Source organism: Eschrichtius robustus, chromosome 12 (genome assembly GCF_028021215.1).
Source record: "Eschrichtius robustus isolate mEscRob2 chromosome 12, mEscRob2.pri, whole genome shotgun sequence".
Classification (NCBI taxonomy): Eukaryota; Metazoa; Chordata; class Mammalia; order Artiodactyla; family Eschrichtiidae; genus Eschrichtius; species Eschrichtius robustus.
Window position 1 is genome coordinate 43,831,382 of NC_090835.1, and position 20,652 is coordinate 43,852,033.

A 20,652-nucleotide genomic window follows, 5' to 3' on the forward strand; every position below is an offset into this window, starting at 1 on the left:
GGGTGGGGTCTAGTTCCCTCTCAACCCTGATATTTTTGTGACCTTGGGTCAGTGCGTTGTTAGTGCAGGTTGTACTTTCAACCTTTGTAAAATGAGGAATCAGACTAAGAGAACTCCGAGGCCCTCACAGCTCTGCAGTTTTTCAGGAAGAGTGACTGGCATGGGGCCAGGAGATTCAGCTTTGACAGACAGCTGAGATATAATGACTGAGCTGTGAGTCCCTGTTGGTTGGTCAGTTTTGCATTTTTTAAAGTGTTGGACCAAGGACTGCAAAGGCACAAACTTACATGGAAAAATGGTCATACCTTCCAGGAACTTTGAAGGTGCCAGGGAGATACCCTATGCATTGGCTTGAGCTTGCCAGAGACTGTGACCCAATCCTGGGAGACCCCCAACTGCACCACGACTGGTGGGCTGAATTCAGGCTAAGCTTATCTTGACAGCTAGGAGGGGATGTCAGAAAGGGAAGGGTTTATACTTGGGTGCTAGAGCCCCAAACAATGACTGTTCTCTGAATGGTGGCTTATTCCACCAGGACAGAAAACTGGAATGCAAACGACCCCCTTCCTCCAACCAGGCAAGGCTCCAGACACCAGCAGGTGGCACCCAGCTGCCTGGCTAAGTGAGAGCAGGAGGTTTGGGGCCAGTTCCATGCTGGACCCTGTTCAGTCTTTTGCTCAGCCCCTGGGAAGGCTGCCTCATGAGCAAAATCTGCAGTTGGGGCAATTAGGAGCTGGGGCCTCTCCATCAAAGCCCTCCCATCCAAGCCCAGCTCCATTCCCACTGCTCAGGCCACAAGCCTCCCAACTGGTCTCTAGGCTCCCGTATTGCATCCATCCCATCCATTCTCCTCTGCAAATTTGATTATGATCATGTTTCTCTCTTACTCCCAATCTTCATTGATGCTTTATCATCTCAGGATAAGCTCCAGACTCCTTAGCCTGTATTATATGGCCACAGCCTGCTTTTCCAGTCATATTTCACCCATGTATCCTACCCAAATCAAGTTGTTCCCTAAATGTACCTGTGTCTGTGCCTTTGCCCAGGGTCATTCTTTAATTAAGATTGACCACCCCCAGTCCTTTTTGCACCTTGTTGCTCCTGCTCATTTTAAGCCTTATATCTAATGCCACCTCCTATATGAAGCCTGCCCAGCTACCCCACCCCCAGAGTGGAAGCAGGTTCATGTCTCTGTGTCCCTAAGACACTATTTCCAGCAGTGCTCACCACATCTTCCCTCATCATATGTTTATTTCTCTCTGTTGTCCTATCTACTGGAAGAGTAAAGTAAATAAACTCCTGGAGATAGGGAATTTTTATTTCTTGGCTTCTGTCCCCCCCAGAGCACTTCATAAAACAATCCTATATGCAGTAGTTATTGATATAAATAAGCACTTGATAAATTGAAAAAATAGAGAGAGGCATGTTGGGATGGATGGATGGAAGGAAGGAAAGAAAGAAGGAAGAAATCTTGATGGAAAGTTGAATGATGGTTGGATAGAAGAATGGACTAAATGATACAAAGATGGATATGAGAGTTGAAAGGAAGAATGGAAGAAAGAAAGCAAAGAAGAAAGATAAAATATAAAATCATGGATAGTGGATGAATGGGATGGATGAATTGGGGAAGGTTGGATGGCTGGATAAATGATGGATGAATGAAAAGATAGAGAGATGGGTAGAGGAATGGAAGAGATTAGAGAATGATGAAGGTTGACTGGATGGAAGAATGGGTGCGTGGATGGATGAATGGAAGAAAAAGAGGTGAGTGGACAGATGGGTGGAAGAAAGGAAGGATAGATGGATGAGGTAAAGGAAGAATAGAAAGATGGAAAATGTGTGAACAGAAGGAAAATTGGATGAAAGGTGCTTGAATGAGTGAATAGAAGGTTAGATGACTGGATAGTTCAATAGAAAGACACATCAAAAGATAGAAAGATAGAAGGGTTAAGGACAAATTGATAGAGGGATGGAAGGAAGGTTAGGATGAATAGATGGGCAGAAGGGAGGAGAGAAAGAAGAGTGAGAATAGATGGATGGAAGGAGAGGACTGACAGGATAAACAGAAGAAGTAAACATGAATGGATGTTTGGAAGGAAGGAAAAAGGAAGGGTGAATGGTTGGATAGATGGAAGGAGGGATGGATGGTCAGAAGGAAGAATTAGTAGGCGGATGGATGGATGGATGAGTGGGTGACCACATCAGGGGATCAGGACTGAAACTAGTGAGACCTACTTAGGAGTGACTGCCCCTAACAAGAGTGGGTAGCTGGAATAAAATTTTCCTTTCATTTATGAATAATTATATGATACGCACAAAATTATCACCTGTGACTCAGATTGCAGGCCTCACAGCTAATCCCTGTGGTACAGTGGCCTGATGCTGCTAGCGCATTGGTATCAGGAAAGAAGAGAATTGGGTGCACAGACCTGCTGTGGAGGACCTGCCAACACAGGAGACTGGACAGAATGTTCTGAACTGGACCCCATCCAGCTTCAGGAGGCAAGCACCAAATACAGACACATTTTCTAACACCTCTGATGTGCAGACCTTGGCACCAGTGGCTGTGGGAGTGTGGGAAGCAGAGGCAAACATAGCACGTGCCTCCCCCACCTGCAGGGATCCCCAGACGTGCAGCAGTGAACAAATAGCTCAGGCAGCCATCCTGAAAAGCCAAGACTGCAAGGGCCTGGATAGATAGAGGGCTGTGTGGTTAAGAGGAGGAGGAGCTCACTCCGGGCTTTGGGGGCTAGGAGAGCTCTTAGGAGACTTTATTGAGGACGGTCTCCTCACATCTTTGAGGAATCTCAAGTTTAATGTGTGGGAGGCACTTGGTAAATCCCCTAATGCAGGGCTAGTGGCCACAGGTTCATCTGAACACATGAGCTCCAGCTCATCATCTCTCCAAAGGGACCCTTTGCCCCTTTTAGTGCCACTGGGGAGACACCAGTGGTTTAAGCTCAGTGGTTCTCAATCCTGTCTACACATTGGACATGCCCAGGGGCTTTTACAAAATACTGATGCATGGACTCCACCCAGGACCAGTAAGACCCCAATCTCTGGGAAGAGTAGTGCTTGTTCACTGTGTTCTTAAGAGCTTCCCAAGTAATTCTAAAGTGCAGCCAGGGCTGGGGATCATTGAGTCAGTGGGAGGGCAGGTTCTCTGTGCCAGGAAGTCCTCAGCATCCCTAGGTCTAGAAGCCTTGACAATGGACGCAAGGTCATGTGCCATCTTGCTTTGGATGTAAAATACAGAGGTAGTAAGTGGTCTTTCTGGATGGAGACCTAGGAACTGAAGACTCACCTGAGTGTCACTGTTGTGTTGGAATCATGTATTGCCTGGACCTTACCTGGATCACAGGTATGCAGAGTTAGTCTCAGACCCCTTGCTAAGACTTCTCTTTGGAGTCACCCTTGAAGGCCAGGCCTCCAAGCTTCCTTTACATTAGGTGCAGCCATCAGCCAGGGGAAAGGACCCCAAACCCCACAAGTGCCCACTGGGACACTCACATTCACGATGAGGAAGTCCAGCCAGCACCAGGCATTGGTGAAGTAATTTTTAAAGCCATAGGCCACCCATTTGAGCAGCATCTCAAACACAAAGATAAACGTGAACACCCTGTCGGTGTACTCCAGCAAGGCCTTCACCGTGGGCTTCTGGTCAAGGTAAAAATCTTCAAAGGCCTGGAAGGAAAGGAGCAAAATGGTAGGCGGCCTAGACCCAAAGCACTGGGGCCCAGGGACAGGGAAGGACCCAGTCAGCCCCTGAGAGAGCTTTGGTAACCAGTTTGCCTGCATCATTTTTTTTCTCTGCTCTGGGAGGTAGGGTCGGGTAGTGGAGGAGGCCCTGCGAAATACAAACGAGGACTTCCTCGGAGCCAACAGGGACACACAGCCCTGCTTATACTTTGCAGCGGAGCTGAACACAAGTGAGAAAGGAAACCTTCTCTAATTGGATTTTGGAAGTGAACCAAAGGGATTGCTAACAGTGACTTAGTTTAAAAATAAAAGCAACAAAGGATGTTCGCGAAAATGAAAATAAGACTCACCAGTGAACTCTGAAAAAGAACGCTGCATTTCATTGGTAATCAAGGAAATTCAAATGAAGAGAAGATGCCGTTTTTCTTTTATCAGATTGATGAAGAGGAAAAGGCATGGGTGGGAGTGGATGGTGGGGGGAAACCCCGCAGTCGATTTGGCTGTGGGGAAGCAGCTACTCTCATATACAGCTGGGCGGAGTGAAAACTGGTTCAGTTTTTGGGATCCCAACTTGGTAATATGACTCAAAGCTTTTAGAAATCCAGCAATTCTGCCTTCAAGAGTGTATCCTAAGGACACTAGATGTTGTTGGTGTCCCACCTAGATCCTGTTTAAGGAGCCAGTATGACCATCCCCAGCTGCTGTGAATGTTGGTTGCTAAAGGCTGGTGAATGCCCCTGTTGCCTGAGGACACGTCCCTGGGCTGAAGGGAAGTGTCTCCGCCTTAGCAGACTATATCACCCCTCTGGGGGCAGCCGCAGCCAGTATCTGACCATCCCCTTGCCTCAAGGTGGGACAGTCCCGTGAGGCCCTTTATGCTTCAGAGTTCCTGTGGGATCAGGCTGAGGCTGGGCTTCATGGGAACCCATGTCTTTTCCCAGCTCCATTCCCTGTTCTATCCTACTTCCTTCACATGCTCCAGCTCAGAGCACACCCTCCACAAACTGCACAAGAATTCCTGCTTCTGGTTCTACTTCTAAAGCTAGACCTAAGACGGGAAATAAGCCAACGTTTCCAAAGGAGTGTGCATAGGATATTCAATGCTTATTAGGAGTGAGCTGGGGGTTAGTTACATTGCAGCCATTTAATGAGGTAGGAGGACCATATTACTGAGAAAATTCACTGAGAAATTACAGAATGCACAAATATGGTTTCCGTTTTGTAATATTTATGTATTACGTGCATAAGAAAGATGGGAAGGAAATGCACCAAAATGTTTTCAAAGTGAGATTCTCTTTGAGTGATAGGAAAATGGGTGATATTTTTTCTTTGCATTTTCCCATAATTTCCAAGTATTTTTTTTTTCTCTTTACTTAGTCAGATAAAAACGCATGCTATTTTTTTTAAAACGTACTCAAAGTAAAAGCATAAGGAAGACTAAATTTGGTGCCAGCCAGTTCAGTCCCTTGGGGAAGGAGATAGGGAGGGGAGGGAGAGCACTGGGGTGGGGCCAGCAGCTGGTTTAGGATGTGAGCTCCCTGCCGGGAGGGGAGGGCAGGAGAGCAGCAGGGGTGTGTGGAGAAGGGGAGTAGAGAGACAAGGGAAGGAGGTGATGAAGAAAGCACTTAGTCCTCATCAAATGATTGAGGTTATCATTTGCAGGATAGAGGGAAGGGCAGGTGTGGAGAATGCACTGCCCAGCCTCCCTTTGCCCTGCAGTGTGGCCTCTGCACTCAGGACTGTGCTGAGACTGCTATTCTAGGGGGGCCGTCACCACCCTGTGCCAGGGCAGTGGGCACCATCAGATGCTGCCACCCCCTCTCCAAGATGGCAGGCCAGCCTGCTCCGTGAGACTCTTCTCCCTCAGCTTTGTGCCCTTGCTGGCCTAGCTCTCCTTCCACCTCTCAGATCAAACCTTCTCACCTGCCTTTGCTCCTCCCTAAGGCTGAGACAACACCCTGAGCAGTTTGGGCTCCCTTCCTGGGAAATATGGCATTTAAGTGGGTGCCCAGATGGTCAGTAGATTGTTTTCTGGGAGTAAATGGCACACAGGGAGCAAGACAAGTGGAAACACTGGGAACCATGAATCAAGAGAGTGGGGTGCTAGTCCTCCCTTTAACTAATGAGCTGGGAGCCTGGGCAGGTCCCTCCGTGTCTTTGGGCTGTGACGTCCTCATCCATAAAATGTGGACAGCCAAGGATGAGTCCCTTCCTGTGTCTACGTCTACCTTGGTTCATTGGGAAGATTTGTTGAGACTGTGTAGTGAGCCTACGCCATGGTGCAGAGAGAACATCCTTCCTTGTCCTACAAAGCTCGACACCCAGCAAGGGGCTTAGGAAGTGTGTCTTAACTCAGAATCTAGAGGACCGTAAGGCCTTGTTATTCAAAGTGTGGCCTGTGGACCAGTGTCAGCATCACGTGGGAGCTTGTTGGAAATGCAAATTCTCAGGTCCCACCCTAGATCTACTGAATCAGAATCTGCATTTTAACAAGTTCCCCGGCTGATTAAATTTTGAGAAGTGCTGTTGTAATGATTTGCCATGCACTTTGAGTGAGTGATAGCAGTTCTTGCAAGTGGCTTGATAGGGCAGGGAAGGATGGTCTTCTTCGTACTGGGCCCTCAGAAAAGGGCAGTGTGTTGGGAGGTCAGAAGGTGGAAAATCAAGCACTTTGGGATCAAATGAAGGCAAAGTTAGGTTTTCCTACTGACAAGCTGGGTAACCTTGGACAAGCCCCATAAACCCTTTGAGTGTCAGTTTCCCCAACAATAAAGTGGGATGTACACACTCACTGCTTGAAATCCAAGCAGCCAGGTGTAACAGGCCATGACATGGGCCCCTCAAGCACCTACCATGCCCTCCTGCTAAGAGGAGTCCTCGTGCTGGGCTGCAGCTCGCCTTCCAGCCACAGGTTGGGGACTTTCAGCCCAGGAATCAGGGGAGCCCACTGCTGCAGCTCCAGGGCCTTTGGATGGTGGAGACCCCACCTGGAGGGCTTTGTGGCATGGAACCCCTACCTCCACTTACCAGTGCTCCACTGCTGAGCAGGATCATGAAGATGATAAAGCTCTCGAACCAGCTGTGCTCCACAATGAGGTAGCAGATCTTGCGCACCTGCCAGCCCATGGACCATGGAAACTTGGAGCTGTTCACTTTGCAGAAGGGACACTGGCGAATGCAGCCTGTGGGGAGAGGAGACTGATGGTGAGTGATGTCCCACTGGTAAAGGAGGCGTGTTTTGACTCCAGCCCTGAAGGGAAACCACTCTGCAGGGAAACCCACTTGCCGCTATTTTGGAAAAGAATTCTTTCCTGGAACATGAGAGAAGTGGGGTCCCTTTCAGGCGGCCTCCCCATCGTGTCCTTCAGCTGTCCCTCTCCACCCCTGGTCTTGTCCACTCTCACCTCCTCCCAAGCATCTTCCTCCCTACAGATGATAGCATAGTCCTTATCCTTAGCCCACCCTCTCTGGAGCTTTGACAAGACATGGGGCCTGAGCCTGGGGGTGTCTGAGGGGCTATGCCTTGAGCCTGTGCTGAACTGGGGAGTCTCCACATGGCTGGAATGGGGCCTGGGGGCAGCCCAGCCCAGGGTCACGTGAAAGTGGAAACTCAATTAAGTGGTTGGTTTGTTTGTTTAATTATTTAGGCCACACTTACTTTCATAGTATGAACTATACGTTTATTCACTTATTGCACAAATATCTATTGAGAATATAACAGGCTTCACTGTTCTAAACATTGAGGAAAAAGAAGAGTAAGATGCAGGTTCTGCCTTTAAGAGTCACATAGGAGATGCAGGGACACAGATGCATCATGGCCCTCCTCTGGGTCCTTTTATGTCCCAAGTCAAGAGTTTATGGTGGTGGCTACCTTTTCCCTTTCAACCTCAAGGGGGCTGGTTTATAACTCAGTGAGGTGTTTTCGAGGGTGATGAGGAAGGCAGGGCATCTGTTTGCCATGTCTGATGTGGCATGAGATGCAGATCCCACCACTCAGCTACTGCGAGTCTGGCATTTGTGTTTGATGCTGGGCCCTCAAGCTTGGGAGTGAGGAGCAGGGGACACTGCTTGCCTGTATCCCCTGGACCCCAGGCCAGAACCCTGGACACAGAGGTGACCAGATGAGTACTTGTTGAGCTGGGTTCTGGCCCTAATGAATGTCAAATGGAGGAGGTCTGTGGCTGCCACTCTACCTTCTGTGAAGCAGTCATCTGGCTCATCGAGGTCATCCGCCAGCTCAGGGATCTTCCTCAGGATCTCCTCAGGACCCAGGCAGTCCACGGTGCTGCCTTCTGAGGAGCTCGTGTCGTCCACTCCCTGCAGGGCAGAAGCCCCGGCAGTGAACCCAGCTCTCTGAGGGGCCCAGTGAATCTGCACACTGTCACCACAGGTCTGACTGGCTCAGAGCTCCGAGATGCAGAGAGAGCCCCTCAGGGCTGGACCCACCACGGCGTCCCTTCTGTTTCGGTGCCTTGCCAGCTGAGCCCCAGAACAGTGATGCTCTCTGAAGAGCCCCAGAGGTTCAGCTGTGTGAGGCTTTAAACCTCCAGGCCCCTGAGGGAGGGCTGGCGATGGCCCAAGACACGGTAATTACACCCATAAAGACTCTCAGCCTTCACTGGGTTTGAATATTTAATCATGGAGCAATGCTGCAGGGGCCCTGCTGCCCTCCTGGCAGCTTCAGCCCTATAATGTCTCCAGATGAATTCAATTAGGAGCTGAAGCTGCTCTCATATTAGTAAACCTGATCGCTTGGCTAATGGACCCAAATGGTGGGGTGGGTCCCCATCTGTCACTGTCAGGCCCTCCCTGCCTGGCCAGGGTCATGGACAAAATCAAAACAAAAACAAAAACAATCCCCAGCGGTAGTGTACTGAAAACACCGAGTAGAGAAAACTAGCCAGGGGAGTCCTTAGAATGCTCAGCAGAAACATGTCCTCCACGTGTAGAAGATGGCAACCCTCACCCAACTGGAACCAAGAGGCTGGTGTTCACCCAGAGCCCTCAAATCCCTTCTCATCCCACCCTCTTCTCTCACCCCGCTGGGTCAGCCTTGGCCAGAGGCACAGAGCCAGTGGCTGGCACTCCTCAAGCTGATGGGCTTGATAACTTTGGGATGAATTATGTCTTCCTTATCTTTGCTTACCGGGTGCCTGTCACCATCGGCACTCAGTGGCTAGGTGTCAAGTTAAATTCTTGCATTTAATACAGTGCTATTACAGATGCTAAATCTTTAGAGATACCTCTTTCAATGTAGCTTGTTTTCTTTAAAGATTTGTAATGAAACCACCAAGTTTATTTTTACCTCTTATAAGATCTTCTTCCTGCTCAGTCTATGTAAGTCTGTCAGTACAGCATTCAGTACAGATAGCCTCTCCCCGGCACCAGTCTGCTTTTGGCCCGAGAAGACAGTGTGGACAACAGAAAGCGGGGGTGGGAGGTGGGAGATGGTCACAGGGAAGACTTCCTCACCCACAGCAACTCTGACTTTTATCTGCTGGCTCTGAAAGATACTTAACTTTCTCTGTGCACTGTCTTTTGTTTCCTTTTTTCTTGGCTGTCATTTTCTGGGCACTTATTCCATTTCAGGCAGGAGCTAAACATTTGACAAGCAGCATCTCATTGAAGTTTCAAAAGAATCCTACCAAGTAGCCATTACCACTCAGCTTCCCAGATGGAGACATGGAGGCTCAGAGAGGTTGAGGAACAGGTCCTCGGTCCCCCAGCCTATGGAACCTCATTCTTCCCGGTGAAATCATGCTGATTAGCCCAGAGGTTTGGAAGGACTTTAAAAATTCCCAAGATGAGACATGAGGCTCCGCGGTTGAGTGTAGTCTGGAATACCCCACGCCCAGCCCTATCCTCCAGTCCCCTCCATCCCACTGGTCATTGTCCGGCTGGCTGTTTAACCTCTCCAGGAAGCTCACATACCTACCTCTGTAGGGCCCTGAGCAGGAGCCTCGTCTTTCCACTTCTCACCTAGGTATGGAGCCAGGTCCTCAGAGGACATTCCAGAACCTGAGCTCCTGGGTGGCAGGTGGTCCTCATCTCTCCCGACTTGTTGCAGCTCCTCCTGCTAGTGAGAGAAAGTCCCAACTTGGGTACCTGGGCCCACCCTCAGCTAACCAATTCTAACTTTGAAGAGATATTGCAAATCATCATCTGCCAGAGCCAAGGACCTAATATATGCAACGAATATACATACATACAGCCAGACAGATCTGTGTGTAATATGTGGCGTCATTACTTACAAGTTGTGTGACATTAGGCAAGTTATTTAACCTCTCTTATTTTCATTTTTCCCATCTGCAAACTTGAGAAGGCAAGATCTACTTCATTTGGTTATTTTTATGACTAAATATGTTCATACTTGTGAAGCACTTCGCAAGCAGTGCTTGGCTCCACAGATGTTAACCATGACCATTATCACTTGTCCAGGGGTCAGAGTGGTAGTGAACTTGGCCCTCTGGAGACCCCAAGAACCTCCAAAGTAATTGAAAATGACTCTGAGTGGAGACAGCGTCACAGAGTTCATGTCCTTTACTCTGGGGATGGTGACGCCCTGCCCTCGGCTGTCACCCAGACAAAGGCATGTAAAATATGGCAGCTGATAACAGCAGCTGCTGGAACACAAGAGCAGTGACAGCTGCAAGGGACGGAGGCTAGGGAAGAGCTACAGACTCAAAGCACAGCTGTCTGAGGCCACTTAGTGGCCTGGCCAGCAGCGCTCTGTCTCCGGGTCCCACAGGGACCCCTGCCTTCCTACATTGTGGAGACGTGCATGCCCTGAGTTGTTGAGAAGAGGTTAACAAGGGTTGATTTATCAGCTTAAGGTAGAAAGGAACTGTGCGAAGCATGTAAAAATATATATATTACCCAAAAATATGCTTCAAATTCTTTGGTGCAAAAGGAACAAGAGTCATTTCCCTGTGACATCCCCTGTCGGGAAAAGCTGGATGAATGAGTCACATAATGATCAGGACTTTTTAGGCTGCTGGTGAAGATGAGACGAGCCTTGCTCTTGGACAACATCCTGTTCTTAGAGCAATCTTATTAGCACCTCCTGCGCAGAGCCTGGGTTGGGTGGAGCAAATGGGGCAGCTATATGAAAGACAATTTCAAGCAACTCCAAGTGGCCTGGGGCTCAAGCAGTGAGTGCCCCTGCTCCCTGCTTGCCTGGTGAATTCTGACCCTTTCTTCCAGGCCCTGATTAAATGTCACCTCCTCCAGAAAGCTTGGCATGGCCTGTGCTTCCTTATGTGAAGGGGTCTCATGCCGGGCTTGCCCAGGGCTCTTCAAGGCTGCGCCAGTCCTGAGGTTGGAAAACCTCTTCATCAAAATTCCCCTACTGCCCCTTGTCACTCCAGCCCTAAGTCCCCTCCCTGCTTCCTGTGGCTGTCCCGTGGGAGAACTCTCACCTGCCCTTGGGGGATCACTTCCCACTGGGTGCTCTGCGCATCCTCCTCACCATCATCCTCCAAGTCATCGAGGTCAGACTCGCCCTCGGCAATGGGCACAGAGACCCATATGTTAGGATTGGTGATGAAGTCACTGTGGTCATCACTGTGGCCTCTGGGAGCCAGGAGCCCTCCAGGGCTCCCCGCAGCCGTGTCAGCAGTAATGTGGTTCTCAGCTTTGGAGGTGGAGAGTGGGAGTTTCACCACCAGCTGGGGCTCCGCCTTGGGGTGGGGGAGCAAGAAGGGCCAGCTGAGGAAGCTGCAAAGGGCCTTCTTGGTGCGCCGGCCTAACACTTGGATCCTCGCTAGGGCCACCTGCAGGTTGTTCACCTCCCCGTCGTCCTCTGGGGCTGTGAGGTTGTCGGTGCTGAAGGAGTTCAGCAGCAGGGCAATGAACAGGTTAAGCACCTGGAGAGAAGGCGTGGAAAGGAAGATCACTCAGTCGATGAGCTGACCCCCTCCGTGGCCCACCAGGTCAGCAGCTGGGTGGCAGGACAGCCACATTGGGGCCTCTCCCTGCCCACCCAAGATGCTTTCCTTCTTGGGGGAACAGACATTCTGACAGCAACTGAGAGGAGTCTCGGGGATGCCCTAAGCAACTTGCTTCACGTGGACAAGGCTTGGAAACACATTCACCATAGAGAAGGGTCACCCCTGCTGAGCAAAGGGACATTCAGGGACAACAGAGAGGAGCAGGCATGGGCCTGCCCAGGACCTCCCTCATCAGCCATACCCTGGGTTCTATTGCTCACTCTGGAATCCTGGGCACATCTCCTCGCTGCTTCCAACTTCATGTCCTTCCCCCTTAAGCAGGGAGTGGGGACCCCCTACCTGCCAGAGTGGTTGTGAAGAGGAAATGGCACGAGGATGTAAAAGTGCTCGGAGAGGCAAACTTCCTGCCTCAGGGTCAGGGGCCTCTGTGACACTGCAGGGATGGGGAGCTCAGCCTGGAAGAAAGGAGTTTTGTCCAGCCCCCTACGCGGGAGAGCAGGCAGAAGGTACCTCTGGCTCAGGGACCCTGTTGGGAAAGACTCTGAAGAGTCTGGATTTGTTTTTTCATCCCCTCTCTTGATTTAGCTTTCTCTTATCTGTAAAACTCTTATGGGAAAAGAATTCAAGTTGGTTGACTTCCAGGGCAATAAGAAAGGGGCTCCTGCAAGACATGGAAGCAACCCAAGTGCCCATCAGTAGATGACTGGCTTAAGAAGATGTGGTCTATATATACAATGGAATATTACTCAGCCATAAAAAAGAATGAAATACTGCCATTTGCAACAACATGGATGGACCTAGAGAATATAATGCTTAGTGAAATAAGTCAGACAGAGAAAGAAAATTACTATATGATATCACTTATATGTGGAATCTAAAAAATAATACAAATGAATTTATATACAAAGCAGAAACAGACTCATAGACATAGAAAACAAACTTATGGTTACCAAAGGGGAAAGGTAGGGGGGAGGGATAAATTAGGAGTATGGGATTAACAGATACAAACTACTATACATAAAATAGATAAGCAACAAGGATTTACAGTATAGCACATGGAATTATACTCAACATCTTGTAATCATCTATAATGGAAAAAATCTAAATCGCTATTCTGTACATCTGAAACTAACACAATATTGTAAATCAACTATACTTCAATTAAAAAAAAAAGAAAGGGGTTCCTAAAAATAACACCCTCCCCTCACCCTGGTCAAGGCTGGGAGAGCAAAGGCACCCAGAACTTGAGGGAGTGGAGACAAGCTGAGGACAAGGAGCCAGACTGGGCCAGAGAAGGGGTGCTGGGGCCAATTGGGAGAAAGGCCTCCAGAGGGGCTCCCCCCAAACCTGAGAGTGGATTTTGTTATTGTCATGGCATTGGATGTTGTCCATGATTCAGCTCCTCTCCTTCCTCTTGTCCCATTGTGCCTCCCCTCCTGCTCTTAGCTAGAACCCATGTAACTCTGCTTCCCCCCCCCCCAAAAGAAGTATCTTCTGAGAACCCTAGAATGGGGAAGGGAAATTTTCCTTCAACAACTAACAGCTACCATTTATTGACTTCCTGCCATGGCCCAGAAACTGCACTAGGCAATTTGTGTGTGTCGTTCCTGTAATTTAGTTCCCCCAGTAAGCCCATGAGTAAGCACTATTTTCTTGATTTTAAGGAAATTAAAGCTTGGGAGATTGTCTCTTGGGCTGGGTCACCCAACTTTACTAGAGGTGGAGCTGGGATTCTACATCAGGTCTTTCCTGCTCTGTCATATGGGCTTATTCCAGCTGCTTCCCAACAGATAGTTCTTATGTGTCCCACACAACTTGGAAAAGTGTGAAGATTTTTCAGTCAGGGAGGTACAATGTGGGCAAGACATGTGCAATGTCAAACTTTCTAGGATAACATGGAAGTCTCCTGCATTGCCCACGCACTCACCACCAGGTTGCCCAGCACCATAACCGTCAAGAAAAGGATGAGGCAGATGGACTTCTGGCCGACTTCCATGCAGGCCCACATGTTCTCAATCCACTCTCCACAGAGGATCCGGAAGACGATGAGGAAGGAGTGGAAGAAGTCGTGCATGTGCCACCGTGGCCATTCTTCGTTGGGTGCCGAGATTTTGCGCCGGTTGTCACGGTAGTTGTCCCCGAGGAGCTGCTTGCCAACCAGAGCAAAGACGAAGACAATGATGGCCAGGATGATGGTGAGGTTCCCCAGAGCCCCCATCGAGTTGCCGATGATCTTGATGAGCGTGTTTAAGGTCGGCCATGACTTGGCCAGCTTGAAGACCCGCAGCTGCAGAGAAACAGAGACTGTGTCAGGTCCTGATGGCTGCTTCCACCACCTTTCATCTCAAGTCTTGGCCAGAAACAAAAAAAGCACAAGGTATGGCATTCCATTAACATGGGTTGATCCCGGGAAGCTGCTTTCAAAGACCTTTCTTCGTATGTCACCAGTTACTCAAAAATATGACCAACCCTCTATGGTCCCCATGTACTATTAATGTGCTCCAATGACTGTGGCAAAGTCAGCGGTCTCATATTGGGGTGTTGCTCGTGTGACGTGTACTCTGTTCTATAGCCACAAGCCTCCTGAATGTAGATCTATTCTATGGGGTGGAGTGGGGTATGATGGAGCTCGTAAATGTGTGAGAAGAGCCCACGTTTGACCTGAAGAGAGGCTAGCTTCCTGCAGGTAGGGCACAACCCACTGCATTTGAGAGGTATTGGCTACCCATCCTGTTGGGGCATTTCTCATCCTGAGGCCTTGGACAACATCTTTTACCCCCACCATCTCTGAAATGGTAAGTATCTGTGATTTCATGAACCTGGGATTCATATGTTTATTTAATTGACCAACCAATCTACCTACTTTGCTGGACGCCAGCCACGCACATACATAGCACTGTACTAGCCTGTGAGGTATATGGAGAGAAGTCTGTGGACTCCTGTCCTCATTGAACTAAATGGTTTAGTTGCAGAGGTAAGGCAAAGACCCAGAAAGTCTTCACTGTAAACCCAAATGTGCTAAGTCCCACAAGAGAACAAAAGCACCATGCATAAAGATGTCTAAACATTTAAAAACTACATTTGTGTGGTTCTCTAATTTGTTAGAAAGAAATATGTGAGCTCAGCTGTCATGGGGTATTTATGGAGCCCTTACTAAGAGCCAGGCTCTGGCCAAGGAGCTGGGATGCTGTGCTGGACACAGTAGCAGCAGTTTTATCACCCAACACAGCAATAACTCCCAAGGTTTAATCCTCTTATGCAGGAAGCTCCGTACGTATTTTTCTTTGTGATGGGGGCGGTCTGTGTTCACCTGAGATCTACTCTGGAACTTATTTTAATGAGGATGCTTTACTTTTGGAATAGAATGCAAGGTGAGTCTAATATCTGCCCTCTACTGAGGAGGTCACCACTTGGTGATGAAATGGGCCTTGAACTTGTGAAGAATATCAGAAGATGGAGTAATATGGTAGACTATATTGGGTCCCCCTTGGGTTCCCCTTTCCATCAAAAAGTTACTAAAAATGCTAGATAATAAAATCTTACGTGCATTAATGAATACGTGTCAATAAAGTAAGTAATTCTTTAGCCAAAAATTAAATAACTATGGGAATTCAGAGATATAAACAGATTGCTGAAGTCAGCTTTTCTCTGAAGACATTTGCAAAAGTGATGAATCTGAGCATTAAGTTTTAATGGTCTCATGAGGCATAGCAAGCAGGAAACACAACCCAGGGCTGCCTAAGGTAGACAGTATAACAGGAATTTCTCCCACCATTAAGGCAAGATCCCATAATAAACATCTCCCAAGACAAGGGCATGGGACTTCCCTGGTGGCGCAGTGGTTAAGACTCTGTGCTCCCAATGCAGGGGGCCCGGGTTCGATCCCTGGTCAGGGAACCAGATCCCACATGCATGCCACAACTAAGAGTTTGCATGCCACAACCAAGGAGCCAGCGAGCCGCAACTAAGGAGCCCTCCTGCTGCAACTAAGACCCAGCACAACCAAATTAAAAAGAAAAAAAAAAAAAGACAAGGGCAAACTGAACGGCACATTTTAGATAAAACTGAGAGAGGTTACTGCCAGAAGGCACTCACTGAAAGAAATTGTAAATGATGTACTTCAGGCGGAAAGAAAGTGATCCCAGAAGGAACGTATTATGTGCAAGAATGGATAAACAGCAAGGAAGCGCTAAGTATGAGAGTGAATATAAACAAACATTGAATGGACACAACAGTAAAGTTTCACGGGGTAGGGCAGAGACTGGCTATATGGTCACCATTCACTTTTACTCCTCTCAGACACAAAGGAAGACTGTTTTCCCGCTTTACTTGCAAATAGTTGAGGTCATATTATTGGGTTCTGGCTGATGGAATGGAGATGGAGACAGAAGTAATGTACACTACTTTCAGGCAGAGCCATAAGACATCATGCACTTTCTCTTCCCCTCCCATGGCCACCATGGAGGCCACCCATTGAAGATGGTGGTGACATCACACCATCCTGAGTCACTGAGTCACTACTTGGAGCAGACAAACCAGGAGAGATTCCCAACCAGCACTGAATATGCTGTAAACATAAACCTCTATTATGTTAACTCACAGATTTAGAGATTGTCATTACAACTAGTTGTACTTCTCTTGAGTAATGTAGAAATTGGTATATTGCAGAGAGCCATTTCAACACATCGGATATGTGGCACTGGCTTAGTGATCACGTGGTGTACAACAAGGAAACTGATAGAAGAATCCTTGGAAAGTGTTGATCTGTGTTGCAGGGGCAAAATGATTGTCTGCAATAATTCTGGGGCAGATCATGAGCCAGTAGCACTAGGCAAAGGGTCTGTAAAACAGAACCTTAGTATCATGTGTCAGTTGTAGTTGGTTACGTTTGTCAAGACATTACAAGAAAGAGATGAGTTCAGGGAATATTTGGTTGATTGATAAGAAATAAAAGGAAATAGAATCCAGAAGTTTAATGTATAACTGAGTCACTTTGCTGTACAGCAGTAATTAACACAACATTGCAAATCAACTATACTTAAATAAAATAAAATAATCCAGAAGTTTAGAGTCTTGAAGGTTTAGGGAAGTAGACTGCTTTAGATCTCAAAGAGTGAGCAATGGGATTAAGTCTTTATGTGTTCAAGACCAGTTAAACTTTTCAATGAAATGAAGCACACCTTAGCAAAGATCTTATTAATGGTGTAGCCACCATTTGAGGCAGAGAGAGGCAGGGGGACAAGAGAGCAAAGAAACAAAGCAGAACTGAGAACTTTGTCAAAGAAAGCACTCTGGATATATAACACACACAGAGGTCTGAAACCATCTAAGTTTTGAAGGAATTGTATTGCAAAAGAAACCATGAGCCCTGACTAAAATAGCCTTTGACTGTGTAAACTTTGCCATCTTTCCACAAGCAGGAGGCAAGCTTTGAAGGTTGTACAGGCCTTCAGATATGGCACAGTCACTTCTAGAAGGAGTCCCACCTAGAGCTGACTGTCTTGCATCAGACTATGACATGAGTGAGGAATAAACCTTTATTGGGCTAAGCTACTGAATTTTCAGTATTGTTTGTGCAAATCTGGAATTATTTATCATCAATTAAGTCATATAGATTTTTAAAAACAAGATAAAATTAAAATAGTTAACACGATAGTAAGTTGGGAAGGGGTAACTGGAATAAAAAGTTGTCCTGAAAAGTAAAGATTTTAGCTAACTTTTGACTTTAAGTTAACGACACATGCTGTCATTTCTAAGGTAACCACTCAAAGAATAAAAACAGAGTATTTAGTTTCCAAACCAATAAAGGAGGAAAATGGAACAAGGAAAAACAAACAGTCCAAAATAAATCAAGAAGAGAGAGAACAAAAATGCTAGAACAGAGGAAACAAATAGAAAACTGAGAATATAATGATAGACAAACATCCAAATATATCAGTATTCACAATAAAATAAGTGGACTAAATGCTTTGGTTAGAAGACAAAGAGTGGATTGAATAAGAATCCAAAATCTGACTGCATACTATTTGCAGTAGACATATAACAACCTTAAAGATACGCAAAGGCTGGAAGTAAAAGGATAGATAAAGATATATCAGGCAAATTCCAAACTAAAAGAAAACAGAGTTGTTTAATTACTATCAGGCAAAAGAGATTTTTAAGGCAAAAAGCATTTCTAGGGATAAACAAGGTCAATTCTCACTGATAAAAGTTTCGCTCCACTGGGAAGATCTAACTTAAAATATGTATGCATTTAATAACATAGCCTCCAGATAGAACCGTAAGGAGAAACATCATGCCGTAATCATAGTGAAAGATATTTTTATACACTACCATCTCAGTAATTGCTAAAACAAGCAGACAAAAATAAGCAGGAATATAGAATATCTGGACTACACAATGAACTTTCTCTACCCAGTGGATATATATGCAGAGTATTGCACCCTGCAACTGTAGAAGATGCATTCTTTTCAAGTGCATAAGGAACATTTTCACTATACAGAGCCAAAATGAGATTATCAATAAATTTCAAAGCATTAAAATCATACAGTGTATGTCTTCTGAGTATAATACAATTAAGCTAGAACTCAATGGCATAAAGATAACTAGAAATACCACATACATTTCAAAATTAAGAACCATGCTTCTAATTAGCCTTTGAGTCAAAGAATAAATCAAATTTGAAATTAGGAAATATTTAGAACCAAACAATAAGGAAAATTCTGGGGCTTCCCTGGTGGCACAGTGGTTAAGAAACCGCCTGTCAGTGCAGGGGACACGGGCTCGAGCCCTGGTCCCGGAGGATCCCACATGCCGTGGAGCAACTAAGCCTGTGCACCACAGCTACTGAGCCTGCGCTCTAGAGCCCACGAGCCACAACTACTGAAGCCCGCACGCCTAGAGCCTGTGCTCTGCAACAAGAGAAGCCACCGCAATGAGAAGCCCGCGCACCACGACGAAGAGCAGTCCCCACTCGCTGCAACTAGAGAAAGCCCGTGCCCAGCAACAAAGACCCAATTCAGCCAAAAATAAATAAATAAATTTATTTAAAAAATAAATAAATAAAATAAGGAAAATTCTACATATTAAAGCAGTTCTTAGAAGGAAATTGAAGTCTTCAATGAATATATTGGAAAAGGAAATAGGCTGAAAATTCCATCCTAAGAAGTTAGTAAAGAATAAAATATGTGGAATGGAAGCTGCAATTAAGATAAGATGCAGGACTAATTGAAATAGAAAACATCAGTGAGGTAGAGAGGATCAACAAGCTAATAGATGGTTCTTTGAAAAGACATTAACTTGACGATCTTTGGCGAGACTAATAAAAATAGATAAAAGAAAGCACAAATCACTATATTTAAAGAAAGAAAAAGATAACATAAGTACATGTGATATGGAGCATTAAAATGTAACAGCATAGCATATACAACTTAATGTCAATAAAATTAAAATTTTAGATAAGAAGGAAAGATTTTTAGAAAAATATAACTTACCAAAACCAATTTGAGAAATTGAAAATCTGAGTAGTTTCACAGCCATTAAGAAAATTAAATCAGTAATGAAAAATCTTGACTTCCAGATGGCTTAATTAGTGAACTCTACCAAACTTACAAGAAACAATAATTCCAGTCTTCCCCAAAGATTGGGTGTAGAAGAAGAGGAATACTCCTCACTTCTTTTTATGGAGATTAGCATGACCTTGATGCCTAGATACTAAAACCTAGCAAGGACAATGCAAGTAAGGAAAATTACAGGCCAAATGTTACTCATCAATATGGAGGCAAAAATTTTTTTAAATTATTAGCAAACTGAATCTTCCAACGTATAAAAAATGTATCACGATCAAGTTGGGTTTATCCCAGGAATGCAAAGTTTATTTAACATTAGAAAATCAATTAGTATAATTCACTGCTTTAACAGATTAGAGAAAATCATGTGATTATCTTAATCATGCAGAACAATTGTCTGATAAAATTAAACATCCATTCATGATTAATATTCTTAACAAAAGAGAACTTCCTAAACTGATAAAGGAGTTTTTTAAAAAATCTTCTTAAAAAACCTGCCACAAATATCAGACTTGCTGAAATACTGAAAGCATTTTCTTTGAGATCAGGAAAACAGCAAAAATGTGTGCTATTAACACATCTTTTCTACAGTGTACTGGATGTCCTAACCAGCACAGAAATGTAATAAAAAGAACCAAATGGTATAAGGATTGGAAAAGAAGAAACAAAACTCATCATTTGCATATGATATGATTCTGTTAACAAGTTTAAAAGATTGCATAGATAAATCATGAGAATTAATAACAGAGCTATCTGGATCCAAAAATATTAAATAGCAAAATACTAGCAAAAAAAAACCCAAAAAAACAACCCAAACCCCAGAAAAGAACATTTAAAAAGAGGTTTCATTTGGAATAGCGTAATGAACTAGGGAATATCTAGGAATAAATCTAGCAAAAGATATGCAGGAAGTCCCTTATGGAGAAATTATAAAACTATTGAAAGACTGAAATAAATAGATTGTGTGCCATTTTTATGGATCAGAAGACTACATAACATAAAGGTTATATTTCTTCCCAAACTGATCTATAAATTACTGCAGTCCTAATAGAAAAAAAACCCCCAAACCCAACAATTTTGTGTGTATGTGGGTATGTAACTTGGCAAATTGATTCTAAAATGAAGTGCAGGGGCCACGATATTCTTGAAGAAATAAAACAAGGTGGGTGACTTGCCTTACAGACACAGACATCAGGGGGACATTTCTTTTGTTAAGAATAAGGGAACCCCTCCTGCAGAAGGCGTCCTGGAGCTTAGTTGGGAGAAGAGCCAGGACGGGAGGCTAGTAGGAGGCAGTTTTTGAGGTGGGTGAGACATTGGGGCTGTGATTTGGGGACCAAGGGGATCAGAGGATGATCAGAGCTGGGACTCTGGAGTCAGGCAGCCTGGCTTTGAAATGCAGGTCTGAGGCTCACTCAGCAGCGGGGGAGACTTTG

The 20,652-nt window shown here is 45.8% G+C and overlaps 1 protein-coding gene across 1 annotated transcript in view; it reads right to left on the bottom strand.

The window, feature by feature from the left end:
- The window catches only part of SCN10A (sodium voltage-gated channel alpha subunit 10), a 74,113-nt gene that overhangs the window by 13,465 nt on the left and 39,996 nt on the right, over positions 1 to 20,652 (bottom strand). Inside the window, exons 14-19 of the mRNA XM_068559167.1 lie at positions 13,576 to 13,935; positions 11,118 to 11,564; positions 9,635 to 9,775; positions 7,893 to 8,016; positions 6,727 to 6,881; positions 3,511 to 3,684 (exon numbers count right to left, since the gene is read on the bottom strand). Of these exons, the coding sequence (XP_068415268.1) occupies positions 3,511 to 3,684; positions 6,727 to 6,881; positions 7,893 to 8,016; positions 9,635 to 9,775; positions 11,118 to 11,564; positions 13,576 to 13,935 (1,401 nt within the window). The remainder of the gene's footprint in view (positions 1 to 3,510; positions 3,685 to 6,726; positions 6,882 to 7,892; positions 8,017 to 9,634; positions 9,776 to 11,117; positions 11,565 to 13,575; positions 13,936 to 20,652) is intronic.